This window comes from Parasteatoda tepidariorum, chromosome 3 (assembly GCF_982258835.1).
Source record: "Parasteatoda tepidariorum strain Cologne lab strain chromosome 3, Ptep-v5.0, whole genome shotgun sequence".
NCBI classification, from domain to species: Eukaryota; Metazoa; Arthropoda; class Arachnida; order Araneae; family Theridiidae; genus Parasteatoda; species Parasteatoda tepidariorum.
Window position 1 is genome coordinate 75,410,115 of NC_141757.1, and position 20,214 is coordinate 75,430,328.

The 20,214-nt window shown below is 26.8% G+C and overlaps 1 protein-coding gene across 1 annotated transcript in view; it reads right to left on the minus strand.

The window, feature by feature from the left end:
• The window catches only part of LOC107448740 (uncharacterized), a 45,118-nt gene extending 36,618 nt beyond the window's left edge, over positions 1 to 8,500 (minus strand). Inside the window, exons 1-4 of the mRNA XM_043045060.3 lie at positions 8,096 to 8,500; positions 7,839 to 7,941; positions 2,364 to 2,441; positions 1,310 to 1,405 (exon numbers count right to left, since the gene is read on the minus strand). Coding sequence (XP_042900994.1) covers positions 1,310 to 1,405; positions 2,364 to 2,441; positions 7,839 to 7,865 — 201 coding nt within the window. The 5' untranslated portion in view covers positions 7,866 to 7,941; positions 8,096 to 8,500. The remainder of the gene's footprint in view (positions 1 to 1,309; positions 1,406 to 2,363; positions 2,442 to 7,838; positions 7,942 to 8,095) is intronic.
• Positions 8,501 to 20,214: the final 11,714 nt, after the last annotated feature.

The window sequence follows — 20,214 nt, forward strand, 5'->3', positions numbered from 1 at the left end:
TATAAAATGTTGAAAGAAATTGCTATATTACTTCCCCACCTTAATTAATAAAATTGCTAAATTGTTTTAGATAGGTAAATTGTTTTAGATAGATCAAAGATAAAGATCTACATTTGATATAGATCAGTCATAATTTTTATATGAGAAATGTATACTTGGCGATGTTAAAATATGGCTATCATCTTAATAAAAATTATTTTTGAATTTAGTAGGATTGCGATAGTTGTTTAGTTTCAGACAAGTGAAAGTGATACCGAAAAAAATTATTAGCAATGAAACAACAATGATTAGCCATGAATAAGAAATGCCAAAAAATAATGGAGGAATGGAAAACAAATCAGTTCACTAGCTACAAATAAAAAGTTTTTTTTAAAAAAAAAGCCAAAACTAATGCTCAAAAGGTTATGTCAAATTTAATTTAATGGTACCTCTTCCCTACGTTGTTCTATTAAAAACATAGATTTGAAAATTTAAATTTTCAGTTAGTAGCTAGTGGCTGGTAAACTCTAATAACTTAGTAGCCACTTTTTTCTCAAACCTAATGAGTCAGTGACCAATATCAATAGGTGTTTTCCTTTTATAGTCACTTTTTGCAATTTTTTTTTTTTTCATTGCTTGGATTAAATTTTGCTTTTTAAAAAAAAAAATCATATAATAAATAATCTACAGCTATAAAAAAGTTAATTCAACAGCAAAAATAATGTAAATATGTGACAAAAATTTAATTTAACACACTGACTTTATTCAAAAATATTTTGGGAGGCAAAATACATTGAATACATACATTACAACTTTAAAATATGGAATTGTTAAAAAAAATCTCCTTACACACAAATCACAAATTGATAGATCCTGAAGAATCAAAATTTTGAATTCAGACATTCTACATTTGAATAAAAATTCTGTTTTCCAGAGCCTTTCTGCATTAATGTACTTTTATCATTAAACAATTTCTTTAAAAAAATGAGAAAAAGTGACTGGTTGCTTATTTAGTTTAAGTTACTACTTTCCTGGACTTCTATACAAAACCATCAGGGTACTGAGGGAGTTAATTTAGGCATTTGCTTCTCCCTCAATAGAAATGGTTTTGTTTTATGGCTACCGAGGCCGGTACCCCCTGAAGACGTCGGCTTTGGTGGTCATATTTTTATTTCCTTCGTTTCCTTTATTACTTCATCAGAAAAAGTATTATTGCAGTAAGAGTATTATCAAAAAAAGAAAGAGTACAGTATCAGATAAATACTACAGAATAAATAAGTTTTCACAACAAATTTCTTTTAAAAAAAGTTTTAAAAAAAGTTTTGTTTACTTTTCGGTTTCCATCACTTTCAGTAGTAATGACTGTCAGAGGTGGAGGTAAAACAATTGGAAATTCCTCCCAATGATATAAGATTTTTTCAGCAACCTGCATGTAACATTCATGATCAAACATATAAACTTCAATGAAGATAGAAAGTTAACATTTTTTAAAACAAAGGTCAGTTTATACATCATTAAGTTATGAAATCAATGTATGCACATACATTTTCTTCAACGATCAGTTACATTCACCAAAAAATTTAGCTAAAAATATCTAACACTTTTTATATGCATACGAAACATATTTTTCCTAATATATTATTTTAGAGTTGGTTAAAATTAAAAGGCATCCCTTTTAGTGAAAAATTATACATGATAAATTAATACTAAAACAATTTGCTTGGTATAATTCGAAAATTAAACATTCAAATAAATATATAAAAAGAACTTTGATTGTAGTTTAAAAATTTTTAACCATGAATCTTATAACATTATGCTTAGTTATATTTAAATATAATTAAAGTTTATTATGGTAATGTAGTTTAATTCATTTTTTTTCTAAATATTTAACCAATATTAAATTATTAATATTTGCAATTGTTAATTAGATTGCATAGATTACAGGTTTTGTGGTTATTAATCTGTTAATATGTTTAAAAAAAAGAAGATATTTTTGATTAGATGGGCAGAAGAACTACTTTCATTTTTTTAAAACAAAATGGTAATTTATGTTTAAATATCATGGTTATAATTTTTTTAACCAATGGTCCCCCTCCTAAAAATTATAAATAAAATATAAAAAGAAGAAAAAAAATGAATTTGCCTGAATTTGCTAACAAAAAAGTAGCAAAAATTACTCAAATAAAATGCATAATTAACAAATGTCAGAAGAATATAAGAAAAAATTATACTTAACTTAATATTCATAAATAATAACAGAAATTTCATAAAACAAACTGACTGTTTAAAATATGATGACCATAATGTTTATGAAATTTACAATACATGAAAAACAATTTAAATTATAGCAATTAGTGAGAAAGCCTAATTTACATAATACATACTCGTTTGACAATTTGAACAACTTCAACAATTTCTGCTGGAGCCCCATCTAGATCCACAAGGAAGTTGAGTGGAGCTCTCTGAAATAATCATAGATTGCAATCAGCTTATAACATAATTATTATGTAATTAAAAATATGGTAAATATAATTTTAATTATTCCTGATCTTTTAATTACCGTATATTCCGGCGTATAATGCACACTTTTAATACAAAAAATAACATTGGAATTTACGGGTGCGCAGTATACACCGCATATTAAAAATTATAGATTAAAAAAATTTAAATATAGAAAAATACTTTTATTTTAAAGAAATAACATACCTTTACCTATATACTTTATTGATTTTCGTTATTACATAAATAGTAGTTCATTATATTCGTCTTCCGTTATTTCTTCAGGCACATCATCACAATCTGTTTCATCTTCATCATGTGTGTTACGCTCATCCATAAATAAACAGTCATCTTCTGATCCATCCAAATTATTTGAAATGCTGCATTTTTTGAATGATTTTCTAACCATCTCAGGCTTAATTTCATCCCATGATTTTAATATCCATTCGCACACTGTTTCCAAACTTGCATGACGCATATGTCCTCCTTTCATAAAGGTTTTCTCGCCCTCCAACATCCAAGTGTTCCACTGTTTTTTTTCAATTGGCTTTAAATGGTTTGTTAAAGCAGACGTCCAATGGCTGAACTAATGGTGTCAATCTGCCCGGAATAACTGCCATATCGGTGTTACATTCTTTCAACAATTTTTTTGTATTATCTATAAGGTGGGACCTAAACATGCCCCATACTAAAAGGCTTTCTGGTTTTCTTATGCAACCAGGACAGTTTTGCCAGAAATTTTTTACCCACAAAATTTTAAAAAAGTATTAGAAATTACAGGAGCGCGTTATACGCCGGGGCACATTATGCGCCGCAATATACGGTAGGTTTCAGGTAAAAATATTAAGATATAAAAACACTTTTTAATAAAACTATTGTTTTTACCTTCAGAATTTTCCTTGAAATCACCATTTTCAATTTTCAATATTCAGAAAAAAATAATGCAATGGATATATGATAAAAATGTGATTGGCTGCATGGCAAACTATAGTGTTATGACTTAATTAAAACTATTTTTCTAATCATTTTTTCTTTCAATTTTCAATAAGTTAATGAGGAATGTTTTGCCGTCCTGGCAAAAACAGATTTTTGCCAAAGCAAATTGGCAAAAACCTATATTTTCCAAGATGAGAGGACAAAAACACATTTTTGGTACAAAATTATTCCTAAAATTGAAATATATACTATAAATATAAATAATTACAAAAAAGTTAACAAAATTATTATTCCATAATTAAATCATAATGTAATAATATATCATTTTAGTAGTTTAAAACATTATTGATTGGAAAATTTGCGATTATTCTCTTTTTTCCAGTGAAATGAACTTATTTTAAATTAATATAACTATAATTTAAAGCATATAATATCTATCAAGATATGTAGTTAATTATTGTACAAATAATAATTTCTTCTAATTGTTATTATACAAATAATAATATTTATTTATTTGTAAAAAAACATTTATTTAAGGATTCCAAAATGAAAAGAGGTCAAAAACTTTCAATGTTTTAAAAATTATTGCTTTTATATTAATTATTAATGTGTTAAAAATAATTTTTTTCATGTAACATATCAAAATTATTATTCCTTATGATTGATTTAAATTTGTTTCAAGTATTTTGTAATAATATTTAATCAGCAATTTAGATAATTTGGTTTTTGCCGGTTTTTACCAGGTTTTTGCCATTGTCCTGGCAAAATCCCCTTTTTGCCGGCAAAAAATCAAACCCTGCTTTAAATGTGCATGTTAATTAGATGGAATGGAAGAATTTATTGCGTGCTCACAATCACAGATCATTTGTCTCTCATTTTAAAAAATCTAAGAGACTTCCTTCTTTTCTTTTTAAAATGCTTTAATTTTTAAAACAATTAAATTAGTTAAAATGGTAAGTATATTACATTTCAAATAAAAATTTTGTAATCTATGAAGCTTAAAATTTTCTGCTTTTAGACCTAGAAATTTCTGTGTGCTAAGGACCAGTAGTTTTAAAAATCTAGCGAAATCACTGTATAAATTCTATATTTATTCTATATTAATTCTACATGGAGTATGAAGAGTTTGTGACAATACAATGCTAAACTATATTTTTCAATTGTTTAAGCAATAAAATATTTCTTTATAGATTCCAATCAATCCACATACAAGTTATAGCATGTCAAAATGTAAGAGGGAACAAAAAAAAATCAGTCATAATGCACCCTCAACCATGCATAATTCTTAATCACATGAAAAAATTAGCACATCAGCAGATTTATGAGACAAAATACAAAACTCTATAATGACTATTGTTTGATTTTTATGTTACTTTCAACATCTTCATTTTCCATATTATTGAGCTGCCTAAAAACGTTTTTAATGGATTTAAAAACCAATAAAACTTGCTGATTTCCTCTGGATTATACCTTAACTTAACCTTATTCGAGGAGAAAAATTAGAATTAAAGATCTAATTTAACATAGTACTACTATCAAATATTTCCCATTATCAGACCTGTATAATATACACAAAAGCGTGAGCGCCATTCACAGAAAATTTGTCACCATCGTGCAGAGTTGGGTTTTTGATGGCAAAAACTGGTTATTGACATGACACATCAAAAACATGCTTAAAAGTGTCGAAATCGGGACAAGTTGCTTTTTTGTTATTGGGGGCACTTTATAGGATGTTAAATCATGCACAATACTTGCATTATATACTAGTATTATTATGATTTAGATTATTATAAAAAATATAGCCAAAATTATTGAAACTATTAATTGGTTTTCCTAAAAATATGGTACTTTCAAGTATCTAAGATCAATTTTATTTGTTATATTATAACTATTCAGTTTATAATACAGATACTATGAGTTGTTAAATATTATCAAACTTAAATATTGATTTTAATTCTTTTATGCCTCCATTTATGCAAATTTTTTAGATTAAATAAAATTAAAGTGGTTGCCAAAAATTATCTGATCTCAATTTTTTTTATTCTTAATATTTTACTTAGATGGAGGGGGCAGAATATGTCCAATTGTGCAAACCAGGTTTAGTAATTGAAATTCAGGCAATCCTAGGGAAATGTTCGATTCAAAAAATTTCAACAAAATTTTCTATTGTTGAAAAATGTGTCACTTTGCAAAATTTTTCCTTTTTAAAAAAACACTCAAAGTCAACTTGTGTATTTATTAGTTTTAATTTAAGTTTATAAGTGTAACCTTAAATTTAATTTAATAAATTATTACAATTTCAATATATTTTGATTTTGAATATTTTAAACACATATGCTCGTTTATTCAAGAATTGTGTAAAATCAAATAAATTTCTTTTCTTTTATTAATAAAACTTTTTAATGATATATAAACCTTACTTTTATTTAAAAATATTTTTAAAAAGTTATTGCATTAAAAAAAGAGAGAATATGCTGAAATTTTTTGAAGAAATATTGATTTATAAAAAATTTTGTTTAGAGAACGGATTGGATTAATTTCTTGGATAAATTGTTATTTTACGCATTTTTATGCATAATTATTTAATATTCTCCACTCCAAAATTTGAGTATTTGACAGTAATTCTCATCAAAAAAAAAAGAAAGAAAAAGAGTTTAATATCAAAATAATTCAAAAACATAACTGATTAATCAGTTATAATTTTATATGAATGTTTATTTATAAATATTTCATATTTATAATAGCTAATAATTATCCTCATACGTAAATTTTGGGTTCTTCAACAATTGTCAAAAAGGATTTTTTGACATGATGGATAAAACCATGGTTAAAACCGGATTAAACTGTCAATTGTCAAAAACTTGCCAAGAATACAATCTTGCAAAATTTTTTACTATTACTAAAAAAGAAAATAATAATCTGCTTCAAGGAAAGTTTGCCTTTTTCAAATTACCGTAAAAAAAGTTTTGTTTTTAGATTTTTTCCTATCAATGCAAATGCAATTTAAAATTACATCCACATGATTTAAATTCACGCCATATAATTCCTATTTACACAATCGAAGATTCGAGTATCATGTTTTGTATTTTCATGATTTCAGACAAAATATTAAGTTTCATATTCACACAATTTAAAAGCCACTGTTATGATTCATTCTTAAGTGAATGAAAAATTATACATTAGAGTTCATAATCACACAATTTTAAATTAAAACATAAAGATTTGTATTCATGCCATTTTAAAATCAAGTATCGAGATTTGTATTATAATGATTTTAAAATTAAACATTGAGATTCATATTTATGTGATTTTAAAATTAAATGTCAAGATTCGTATTCAGGTAATTTAAAAATCACACATTGAGATTCATATTCACAAAATTTAAATAAATAAATAAAATCTCACATCAATATTCTTATTAAAACGTTGATAACATCATATAGATAAATATTTTCCACATAAACTTTTTTCTTGCCTAAATTCAGGTATTTTTTCAATTATTTAAAAAGTGCTTTTGCACATAACATTTTTGGATTTCTATTTTCAGATTTTTAACCTAATTCATCCTTATGGTATGAATCAATATAGAGTTCTAAATAATTGAACATTTTTTAAAAAATCAGGTTATTTTCAAATGAATTTCATCAAACTGATGTGGTAACGAAAGGATTAAAACTGGTAATTATAAGAATTAATCAATGCATGCAGAAAGTTTTTTAATTGAGATGTGTTGGCAGAATTTTTTCATTTTATCTAACTCTGCCCATTATCCATGTTTGAGTTAAAGAGAGTCCATTGTATGGGTGTGTGTTAATGTTATAATATAAATACCATGCATTATAATATAAATATATGCATTGAATTAAAAGAAAACATTCTCCATCTTAAAAAAAAAATTCTGACAACTTGATATTTCAAAAAAATTATGCAATTAATTTTAAAAATAAATTGATACAACCTTCCAAAAATATTATTTATACCGATATAAAATATGCACAATATACTGTTAGGAGATTGGTGCCTTTTTGAAAACAGCAATTCTAAAAATATTCATTTTTAGCTAAGAAAAGTCCCTTAATTATATAATTCATAGAAACACTTGAACGCTATGTTCGTATGTTGTAAAATACATAACGTTAATTCAAAGCTGGAAAAGAATACTAATTAAGCAAGGAAAAGATAATCAAAAAAAATTAAACTATAATTTTTATCTGTATGTAATAATGCGCATATATTTTTATTACGAAAAGTAACACCATTTCTAAAGTTTGAATCATAGCTTTCAAAATGTCTTAAATTTGTGAAAAATTTTCTTGTGAAATTATACGGTAAGGAAATTTTATTCTCACAGAAATACAATGTAAGTATAACAGAGTGTGGTAACTGTTTAAAAATGAAAAAACACAACAACTAGTATAACCTACCTGTGGCTCAATAACTTCAATTTCCATATTTCATTGATAGAATGAACTTTTCAATCCTTTGGCATTGCAATGCATACATTGCTTTTAACGAAGTATTGTGATCCTACAACAGATAATGAATCAATTGCTTTTTTTAAAAACTTTGTAAGAAAGTGGGAGAAAATACGTTTAAATATATTAGTTAACTAATATTATTAGAATGATCGAATAAGGATTTACAATAATATTTAATCGAGCAATGTAATAATCTTACGTACATGTCAAAAAAAATCTTATTAGTGTCTTTAATTTCACAACGCAAAATAAATAATAATGCAGACAACAGTGATTTCTATTTTTGGAACGATAAATAAAAATGGTAGCACATCATCGTGGGTGAAACCATTAATTCCGATATTTCATTTCTTTACTTAAAATAATCCGCAATCACATTATTTGCGATCGCATTTATTGATAAAATTGAAATCTCCAAAATGCAAAACATTTGCTAAATAACTCTATTATTGAAAAACCAAAACCCAACCAATCTGAGAGGTTTGAGAGGAGTTGAGATGAAACTGAAAAAAAATCTCCAATATTACTTAATAAATAACCGTTTACTACGTTTTCTGTTTTCTATTTTTCATTAGCACATTAAGGTGGTCCTAAAGCCGTATACCTGTAATGTTAAAAACCGCCGAACAGTTACACAGATTAAATAGCGTACTAAGGGTCTCGAAATTTTTCACGACGTTTAAAAATCTTGTTAGCCAGAACCTAAAATGTTTATTTTTGCAAAATTAGGTTGTGAATTATTTTTAAAAGCATATAAAAGTTTTGTTACATTTGATTTTGTAGTTCTGGTTCTGGAAATTAGATGGCGCTACAAGGCTACGAGAAATGTGAATTTACCGCTAGTGAGGACAATTTGCGAAAAAAAGCATAAAATACTTATTTATATTCTCATTAATTGCAAATTCTTTTTGTTTTAGGTATTAATACAGATTGTTAGCTTTATTCCAATAGCAGTTTTAAAACATTTTATTCAGTATTTAATTTGTTTAACTGTTCGGGAGAAAAGTCACTAATTAATAATTTTTCCAGCATCGAAAATCAGAATATTTTGTTTTTTCAGTTGTTTACGAACGCGCTTGAAAGAGAGTTATTCAGGATTTAGCGACTAGCATCAGCAATTTTAATGTTTACATTGATATCACGTAGCTTTCATTTATGTTGTTTCTTCACATTTAAATTCGAAATAAACTTGAAAGTTGAACCAAAGAAAAATCGTTGGAAATCTATATGCAAAGGTGTTAAAACATCGTATTTCTTATGTTAAAACTTAGAGACATAAGAATAATTTAATCTACATACTCTGTTGAAATTTCTGGCAAATGTCTCAAAATAAAATTATCTGCTAGTTAGTTTTACTAATATTTATACGCTACTAAAATATTTCTATCAAAATCGTTATATTTTCTAAACGAATAAGAGCTCAATATTTTTTTGTTTTCTCAAGAATCGGAAGTTTAAAAAATTGTATTTAATGTTAGAAAAATCAATTTCATTCTTGCATTATTTGGAAATTATTATTATCAAATAAAATAGATGATCCTGTTAATTAATGACCTAGTATTAATACTTTTTTAAAAATATATATATAACGATTAAAGTGTTAAATTCACTTTTTGTGTATTAAGTGTTGATGGCACTGGAATTGGACTAACTGGAATTTCTCAAAAGAATTTTAAAATTTGCAAGCATTTTTTCTTCAAAAGCATCTAATAGAGTTTTGAGTACAGATAATTTAATTAAAAAATATAGCTTTACTTTTGAGTATTTTATTTATTCAAAAAGCAGTATTGTGATGGCAAATTTTGCAATTTGAGAGAACTAAAATTTAAAAATTTTATAAATATGATCTTTCTTTTTTTTTCTTCTGAAAATAGCATGTTGAACTTTTGCAATTTATTTTAACTGCAACTAATTTTAACTAGAACCTGGTTACAGTGGTTTCACTCTTTTTATTTATTTGTTTATTTTATAACATAATTTAAAGTTTATTATAATAATAAGAGTTGTTACCTTATGCATACTCATACATTTATTAATTTTTTGCCCATTTAAATTTTATTATATTTAAATTATATTATATAGCTGAATATTGGAAAAAATTTAAGCAATTTTGCATTAATAAAAAATGCTTAATTTATGATTATCATAACAAAAACAATCAAACGACAGTATGCCATGCTCCTGTATACATTCCTACTGCACCCTATTAAAAGAAATTTTCTACATAAGCAAGGTATACACACTTCCTTTGAAATAATGGCATTGAGTAGAGTACACACTGCGTGATTTTTGTGCCTTCAGCCCTTGGTTTTTCAAATTAACCATGTTTATGACTATAAAAAAATATTTGAAAGTATTTACATTTTTAAATGTAATATAGAAGATTTTTGTATAAGTATATCCTTCAAAATAAGTGACATTAAAGCAGTAGCATTTAATTGAATGTATTAAAAATTTATGATTATTCTGTTTGTGCTTTTGAAATTCGAATAATACTTTTATTTCCGTCCAACTAAGATTATTAAAACCCTTTTATATAAGATAGGTTAAATTTAATTATGTCAAATTATAATTTGAATACCTTCAGTTTGAAAGCTGTTTTTTATTAATATCAATTAATATTAAAACATGCAGTCTATAAATGTTGATTATTGCTTCAATTTTAAAATATCAGTTTTTAAAGGAAACACAATTGTCTAATAATGACTGATGGGGTGTAGTGTGGCAGGCCTCCTCGTGGTGCACCCTGGGTAATGCTGAATCTGCTACAGCCTTCGCCAATATCACACAGAACAATATCTGCTCTTAGGGACTTAACTTATGGGAAATCCTGGGCTAGCCTTCTTGATGACCAGCAGCGCTCTCACCTTTCCCTCCTTCCCAGAGCTGAGGGAGTTGCTTGCCTTAGATTAATTACCGGACATGACTACTTACAGGCCCATTTATTTAAAATTAACTTGGTCAATTCACCTCTTTGTGTGCTCTGTAGCACTTCGCCAATGACTGGGGAGCATTTATTAGATTGCCCCTCTCTTCTTGACATTCGTTCCTCTGATGACTTTTGTGCCCTCTCACCTTCTGGAGCTACTTCAGTATTGTATTGGACTGCAAGACGCCTTATGTCTGAGAAGACGATGGCGGGCGTAATTTAAAAAAAAAAAAAAATAATGACTGATGTTTTATAGTTTTGCTAAATGGTAGAATAGAATTGTATTACCAGTGCTTTTGCAGATGACTTTTTTACCTTTTTTTTCATTCCATCTGATTAAGAAAATGTTTAAAAAAAGTTTATCTATTTTCGATAGTTTCGATTATATAACTTCAGTTTTATTCAGGATTGGCATGATTCTTTTTTTTCTTGAGACATTCATTTGAGAAAAAAGAAAAATTTTAATGCAGAATTTATCCCTATATTCACAGTGTTGTTAAGTTTTTTTAAATTTTGATTTTATCAATATTAAAAGTCGTATCTAAAGTAACAAAAAGGAAAGAAATGTATGTAAATTATTTGATGTCAAAAATTAACTGATAAATGTAAAAAGATACTAGTATTTGTTAATAAAAGCTCCATGAAACCTTCAAATTGTACCATATATAAATAATGTTAAATAATTTGTTGTTTAATAACCATTATACATATTTAGTGTTGTTTATCTGATAGCAAAAACTTTAAAAATTCTGCAGCAGTTCGATCAAAGCCTAAAGAGGTTTAAATTAACACTCTTTGCATTAGAATTCTGCAAATATTCTTTACTACTTTTTTCAAAATAATTTTATATAGTGATATGATTGAATAAAATGACCAATCTAAATCCTGTTAATGTTATTATACAAATAGTGACGAAAGTTAGGTTTTGTGTTCGAACTACGAAATTCTTTTTCAGTCTTCCTGTTTTTATATAATTTAAAATTTTACTTCCTTTGGCAATTATTTTACGTTTTTATTTAAAAAAAAAAAAAACTTTATTCTTTTAAATGTAACAAAAGTTTTAAATGTAACCACTAATTATGAAATGCAGTCCAGAAATATAGTTGATTTTTTTTTTTTTTTTTTTTTTTTTTTGTATTAGCTCAATTGACCATCAGAAACATTTTATTAAAATTATTTGTCATGGTAAATTGTTTTTACCTCTTATTCAAAATATTTACCTTATTTTTACCCAAAATGATGAGTTAAATTAAAATGTTTTCCTTAAATTAAAGGAATTGAGACCAAAAATATATGTTATATGGTTATGAAAATCATATTTCTAATCTCATTTCTTAGGATGTACTTTTTATGTCTTGATCAAAGTTGTAACAATTGAACTGAAATTGTTGAAATTTTTTTTTTCTTTAATATTTAAATTGAATATTTTTTTTTTTTTTTTTTGTGAAATGATTATTTTTTAGCTTTGATGGATTCCCTCTCCTCCTCTCCATGAAATCTTCACTAAATTAGGAAACTTGTCTCTATTTATATTTTTACCTTAGGTTATGCAATTTGGAACTAAAATTATAAATTTTATTTTGGTGTGTTTAATAACAGACTTAAATCACAAAATTTATTAAAAACATGTGGTGTAACTACCAATATGATTATTAAACATCGATTCACTACACAGCCATGAACTTAATACAACTCTCATGGCTAAAGCTCAAAACCTGGTGACCTTAATCCAGCTCTCCTGGTCTTTCACAAATACAGAGGGGATGAATTGTGGCGTAACTACCACTACTATTTCTTAACATCAATTCACTTATATGTAAGACATGATAACTTGATTCAATTTTGAGATACCTTTTGATTGATAGATGAAGGTTGGCATTGTCTAATGGCTCGTTCACTGCAAAGTCTCTCTTTTCTTTTCTTTATTTATGGGGTACTCAAACCCAGTAAAATTTTAGGATATGGTACAACTCTAATTCAAACATTCGTTACATCAGTAAAAATCTTTTATTCCAGCTCAACATCGAAAATAAAAGTGGACCTCAAATTTATATTAATATAGTAATTATTAAGATAAGTTTTGACTTTGATACTTTTTATACAATCCAAAAAGAGTTTTATTTTATTTTTCTTTAAGTAAAGAAAAATTGGTACTTTAAAAAAAATTAGGACACGAAACAAACATATTGTTTTATTGATTTTCCGAATAATTTATTCCGTATTCGACGACATTTGCTGATCACCTAATTATTTATTTGGTTCACATAATTGTGAGTAGTGACTTGTTGCGAAATGAATCGTTTAAAATAAATTGAAGTTTAAAAAAAAAGAGAAGGTTTGTTAGTTTCACAAACTGATAATTTTTTCATATTTTAATATCTTTAATTTAATAATTTTTTAAGTTACTTTAATAGTGATGCTTTCTGTATTTATCTTTTAAATAATAAGTATAAAAAACGAAATATTCATAATATTGAATAATGGAATATGCTGTTACAAGAAATAATAAGCAGCTTTCGTTAAAAATATGAAATAATATAGTAATGCATTAGCTTAATGCTTTAAAACATTTCTAATTTAATTGCTAATCTCCTAACAAAAAAAGAAAGAAACAGACTGGACATCATTTACCAAGGCCGGATTTACGTATAAGCTGTAGCTTGGGGCCCCGAGATGACAAGGGCCCTCAGAAGCCCAAAATGCTTCTTTTCTGCATTATCGGACATAATAAATATAAATAAATGACTGAATAAAACAAAAAACTTAATTGTCATTAGAATGAAACATATCATCTTTCAAGCAATTTAAGTATTAATAAATTATTTATAAATAAATTTTTTAGTTTAAAAGATAAAAAAGTTTTTTTTTTTTTTAACCCCTTCATTCGATCATTAGACTATTTAATATCTGTTTCTAAGGATCAGAATTTTCCTTTTGTTTTACTTTAAAAGTGTACAAATTATATATTCAATGCTTTCATGTGATATGCAGCAGTTTTAAATAGCACTTAAAAATATCTAAAATGACTGAAATTGTCAATTCAGAAAACAATTACTTTTCAATATGAAATTAAATAACTACACACGTTTGTTTTGCAAACTCATTTTATATAGCATTATTTAGAGGAGACAGTTGCGTGTGGATGTGATGATGACGTAATGAAAGAGGCATACAAAAAAAGCAAATTTCAGTTAAAATCCTCAATATTGTATTTTTAAACTCCTCGAAAAATGTAGTAAAAGAGGTATGCAAATTAACTGTCGCAATCATATTAATATTAAGTAAGAACGAAACAGAAATGATAATGTTGAATCACAAATGAGACAGGTGGTATGAAAGACATCGAAACCTATTTGATTGGTAAAACTAGAAGGCGTTTCTAAAATTCTGAAATCTATCAGGCTTTAATTTTTTTTCTGTCACAAAATTTATCAGTAATTAAAAATAATACATTTATTCCCAATATTGGTTCTGTTTTTTCGTTGATTAAAATTTTTAACATTAACAGATAGTTGTCTTTTAAAACATTCCATTCCATAATGAAATTCATTCCATATTCTACAATTGTAATTATCTAAAACTAATTGATATAAAGCATTAGTGTGTTTCATTGATATGTTGAATGCTCGTTTTGACTGGATGCTGCTCTTGCACATCCTAGCCACTATACACAAAGAGACGAGCTGATAATTCAAACCCGTATTACATTTATTCTCTCTGATATTTAATAGACCCTTTAATAAATCCTTAAAAATATAAGCCAAAAATTTACATAAATAATGACAATTTTTATTCTTGCACTAAAATTTAACAAATGTACTTGAAACAATTAAAAAGAAAGCAAAAGTAATGAAGAAATATTTTTAATGTAAACATCAATTAAATAATATCAGCTTACGAAATGTTCTTTTTATTTTTACAAACAGTATTAATATAACGGCCCTCACCTGCTCCAGGGTGTAGGGACTGCTGGATTGGGAATTGACAAGGCTACTGATTTGAATATTAGTAGTCGTAAACTCGAAACTGGGTTGGCTGTGCAATGACTGTTATAAAATAAATTAAAAATGTGGGCGGGATAGCCTGGTTGATGGGGCTCTTGACTCGTGTTCGTGAGAATTGGAGTTTGAATCCAGCCGGCAGAAGAATACCCATGTATAAAATGGTGACTGACGCATGTTAAATCTGTTGGGGTCACAAAGTCCTCCAAGTTCTCATAAGAAATACCTCTGGGTACTGATCCAGCAGTTCCCTTGTCTTCTGGCTTCGGTTCAAAATTACAAGGCTACCGAGTTAAACATTGGTAGTCGTGAACAATTGAGAACCGTAAAGAAAAAACAATTGAGAAAAAATTAGCAAAAAATCATTAAAAATTGCCAATAAAATATATTCAAAATGAAATTTTAAAAAACTCTGTTAAATATATAGTGGCCCTTCCAGCATGCCAAATTTTTACTCTGTGCTTAAAATTTGTTTCTGTTGTAACTTTTTTCTATCGTTCAAAAAATATGTGCAATAAAAGAAAGGTTCTACATTATAGTCTCATCACAATTAATATATTTAACAATAAAGTAATATCAAATTTTTTAAAAAATTTAATGTTAATACTCAACAATAAAAAATAATGACAGTTTACTTTAGGTGTACAGAAATAGAATTGAACTTATAAGGGCTCCACCAAGCTTAAATCCGGCCCTGTCATTTACTGATGAGATTTGAGATTAAACCTTAGTAAACTGATGCCAAATGTTGATAATTACTTATTAAAGTATCAGGTTCATCCCTCCCTCTAAAAGCATTTATTTATTGCTTAGTTATTTTATATAACAGATAATACATTTTAATTTGACTCGTTTTAATTTGAATTTAATTAATAAAATTAACATGTGTTTTTTCTTAAGTTTTTCACACTACACTTCTCTACAGTTAAAAATTTATATCTGTCACAGTAAGTAGCACTATAACAGCTGTCAAAAATACATTTGAAGTTGATGAATTTACAAAAAATTAATATCAGGTAAGCAGGGGTCTACGAGACAAAAAAGTTTGGGAACCAATGATCTAGGAGATAACGCAGCTTGTTTTGTCAATAGAATAATGGTTGCATTTAGAGCACTTTGGTTCTCAGAAGGAGTTCAAGATATTTAGTGGTGATTGTTCTATTTGCAGATAAAATGGTAATAAACTCTGCTGTGATCAGGGAACGATTTGTGTTGTCAATTAGCTCAGGAGCTCCGGAAGAGATACGAGTACTGTAGCTAGTCGGAAAGTAGTATAAATTTCGATCGCAATTTAATTCAGTTATTAATAATAATAAACCTTTCGGTGATAAAAGAAAAGAGTTGTTTCTTTTTTCCATTGATAATTAATTCCGTTTTTATACTTAATCGAGATTTTGTACGTTATTGTATTTTTTATAAAAATTCGATACTTTTTTTTAAACATGAATATTAACTTCAAATCCACAATAAAAATATCTTTTTTACTTAATTTTTAGCAAACATTAGTACATTAGAAAACATCGAAGAACACCCAGAAAGTTTGAATAAAAATATATTTTACAGAATTTAAATAAAAATAACTTGTGAGCTAGAGATTTTCTTAAAAAATTAAACACTAGAATTGGCAAAATTATTTTAGCTCGGAAGCTAAGGATACATAATATGTGATTAGCGTTGAAAACTCTAAAGCAGTGTTTCTTAACCTTTTTGGTATAATGGACCCTTTTTAAAAAAATTTTAAGAAGTTACAGACCACCCCCTGTAAAAAAAATTATTGCAAAAATCATTAATTATTTTTACTTTACTTTATTTTCAATTGAAATAAAATTCGAAGGCTACTTTGTGTTTTTGAAAATGTAAAATTTTTTTTATGGTTTGCGAATGTTCTTTTCCTCACATTATGGAGGATTGCTGGCATATCTAAGAGAAAAGAGCAAAGGGACGGCTCATAAAAAATGAGGGGTTGATAGAGGATTATAAAAATAACAAATCGGACGTAATCAGGGGGTTGCCCTGCTGCTGCAAACTGAAAGTCGGTTGGTGGCGAATGTTAAAAATATGACAGGGATATTAGAGGGACCGCACTGAATTTGGGGTATCTCAATCACCTAGTTTCAAATATGTATGTATTTTCATCTTTTAGAAGAAAAAAAAAAGATCAATGTTATTTAAATATTATTGATCCAATCGTCTTAAAAATAGTCGGTGGACCCCCAAAGTATGACGCATGGACCCCTAAGGGGTCCATGAACCACAGGTTAAGAAACCCTGCTCTAAAGCGTTACATGAAAAATTAATTTCCATTACAGATTATTTGCAAAAACCGTTTAATTTGGCAGTTTATAAATTCATTTTTGTTAAATTTGCTTTAACTTAATTTTTAAAAATAGTGTGTACACACAGATATATATATATAAATATTTGGATTGTAATTTTTACAGCAGCAAATAGCATTATTAAAATTTATAATAAAATAATGCCACGTCAAAAATTTAAATGCATTTTTAGCGTAAATGAAATAAAATTTTATTTATTATCTTTACTTCATGTAGAAATTACGGCTTGAGCAAAATTTGATTTTGTATCTTTTATTCCGAAAAATCTAAATACATAATAAAAGATTTTCTCGGCTGTACGCAAGCTAGTTTCAATGAGTCATATGATTTTGTGAAATTAATAAAATACCAGCGTATGAACTTTTACTAACTGGGCATCCAAGGCCAAATTAAGTTTTTGCTCTACTTATGGTTAAAACTTAAATAAAACGCAATTGTAATTATTTTTTAAATTTTTCTTTGAATAAAATGTTGCAGCTGTACACAGAGATTCTTAAGTAACTTTATCAATTTTAATTCGATTTAGTTTAAAATTTAACAGTGTATATTATACTGTTGTAGTTCTTATATTATACTTTGATATTTTTTATTGAACGATATGCGGTTTTCCTAAAGACATTTTCCATTGAATATATTACCAATTTGTAAAAAATAATAATAGAAAATGCTCTTCATGCAAAATAAACATCAATAATAATAAACATCTTGTTCAATTTTTTGGTAAAGAAAATAGAAAATTGAAGAAGTTATGAGGCTTATAATTAGCAAATTAAACTTTTAAAAAAGAGCATTTTAGTATATAATTTAATTTTAATCATTTTCAAGATATTGGTGCTCAGGGATAGGAGTCCTATCTTGTTCTCCACTAGTTAGTTACGCCACCGATTAGCATTGGAACTAAAAGACACAGAAACTTTAAGTTATGTATCGATTTGAAAAATATTAGAAGTTCTAAATTATAAGGCTTTGCAAAAAATTTTGTACTTGACTTATTAAAACCCTAACACTCAATTATTAAGATAGTTTATTTAATTGTTTTTACAAAAATTATTATATTTTCTATTAAAGTTTTATTGGAAAAAAAATTGTGTAAAGAAAGAATCGTTGATTTATTGAAAACTTTCACGCGAATAATCTAAGTTCTAGGTACTTATAGGTAGCTTTTTTATGTTCAACACAGGAACGAAAAGAATATGAGCTTTGCTTGAGGTAAATTTCTTGGTAAGTAGCATCCTCGAGGTCAGAGGAAGTGGGGTGGAATGTCTGTAAAAAAACCTGTTTTTGAACAATAACACTGAGGGAGAAGTGTATTTAAATTCCATTCATAGACGATGTGTAATTATGTCCCTATTCCCTGAAACTAGAAATTATTCTTTCAACCCATTTGCACAATAAATTTAATTTGAAACGAATTATCCTATTTTTGTTTAATTTGAATGTAACGTATGATTTATTTGACAAGTTGTAATAGAGTGTGTTAATAGCGTCCATTGGCTCACAATTAGATGATTAAATAACAAATATATAAGTGGTTGACGCGATTCCTTTAAATTATTCAGAAAAAAATTATAATTTCTTTAAGTTCTTTTAAGTTTTAGGAGCTCTAGCCGAAGCGATTACATTTCTACTTCCAACCTTAGCCTAATTAATCTATGTTTTCTATATATTTAGTAATAATCAGAACTGTGTTAGATTTTGAACAACTTTTCAATCAAACTAATGAGTTATAAAATTTCTATAAGAGAATCCAAAAAAATAACTTAAAAATTTTAAATAAATAATTTACAACTTGGAAAATAAAGTAAATATCTTAAAAACAAGTAGGCTAAAATTGGGAAAATATATTTAATCAGATCTAAAATAAAAAATATGGGGCGAATCGTTTTTAAAAATTGTGGGATAAATGTTCGCCGTTAATAGAAATATATTACGAAAGTGGTTTGTTCGAAGTGAGTGACTAACGTCTAAAAGAATAAATATTTTTCTTTCTTTTTTTTTTTTTTTGACTACTTGTACTACATAGTTTATAAAATTAATAAATGAGAAACATAACTTTTCATTTCTTTTATTTTTGTAGAAACTGATATGCACTTAATTCGGTGTCAGTTTTTAAATTGAAAATTTAAGGGTACAATAACGCATTAAAATTTTTTAAAAAAACATAATTTCTATTCAACTTATGTGCACACTAGGTTTAAAAGTACAACTATAAATCAATTTAATTTTTTGTTTACAAATCAGTGTATCAATTTTAAGAAAAACCAAAAACCTGTAAAGAAGAACTTTTTTAAAGAACTGATAACGTGTACGCTTTTGCATATTTTATCTGTCAAAAGACTTATATATGGCTTCTCGCAATCGGAATTCCTATCACTTTCCCTGTAGCTAGAGTTCAGAAATTTTATTAGATGATAATACAAGTATTCTTCGTTTTCTGACCGTTACAATCAGAATCCTTCTCTCAGTTGATATTTATGGTAAATCGAAATTTAAGACCACACATTTAAGACAAGCTAAAATGCCCATATTGTATAATTATTTCAAAATGCCTCGAGCACAATTTATCTACATTCTGTTGTTAATTGAAATATAACCTATTTCCTTCATGAACGACCAATCAGATACAAAACTGAAAAAGAAAGAAATAAAATATTCTTAAAAAAAGTCTTTTTTTTAAACCGAAGGAAATAATTCAATTTTTGGTACACAAAAAAAGAGGGCGTACCACTTTCGTAAATAACTTTGATCTCCACCGATAATCCCTCAACCTTACTTCTTTCGATAAACTTCATCAAAGAACGTTTCTCGCATTTCTAATAATATATGTGGGAATTAAGTTTCTTATCTTACGAGGGTCAAAAATAGGCATTTATTCTACTTTTATGTCCACATGAAAATAAAATAGTATGAAATTAGAATGGTTTTTATGATTAAACGAGGAAAATATTTTTTATTTAAGAAAAATCAGATTTTTTTTCTTTTAAAACAGTTTGATTACTTGAAATCTCTAAAACAGCCTCGTTGATTTGTTAATGACACCGACTGGAAAATATTAG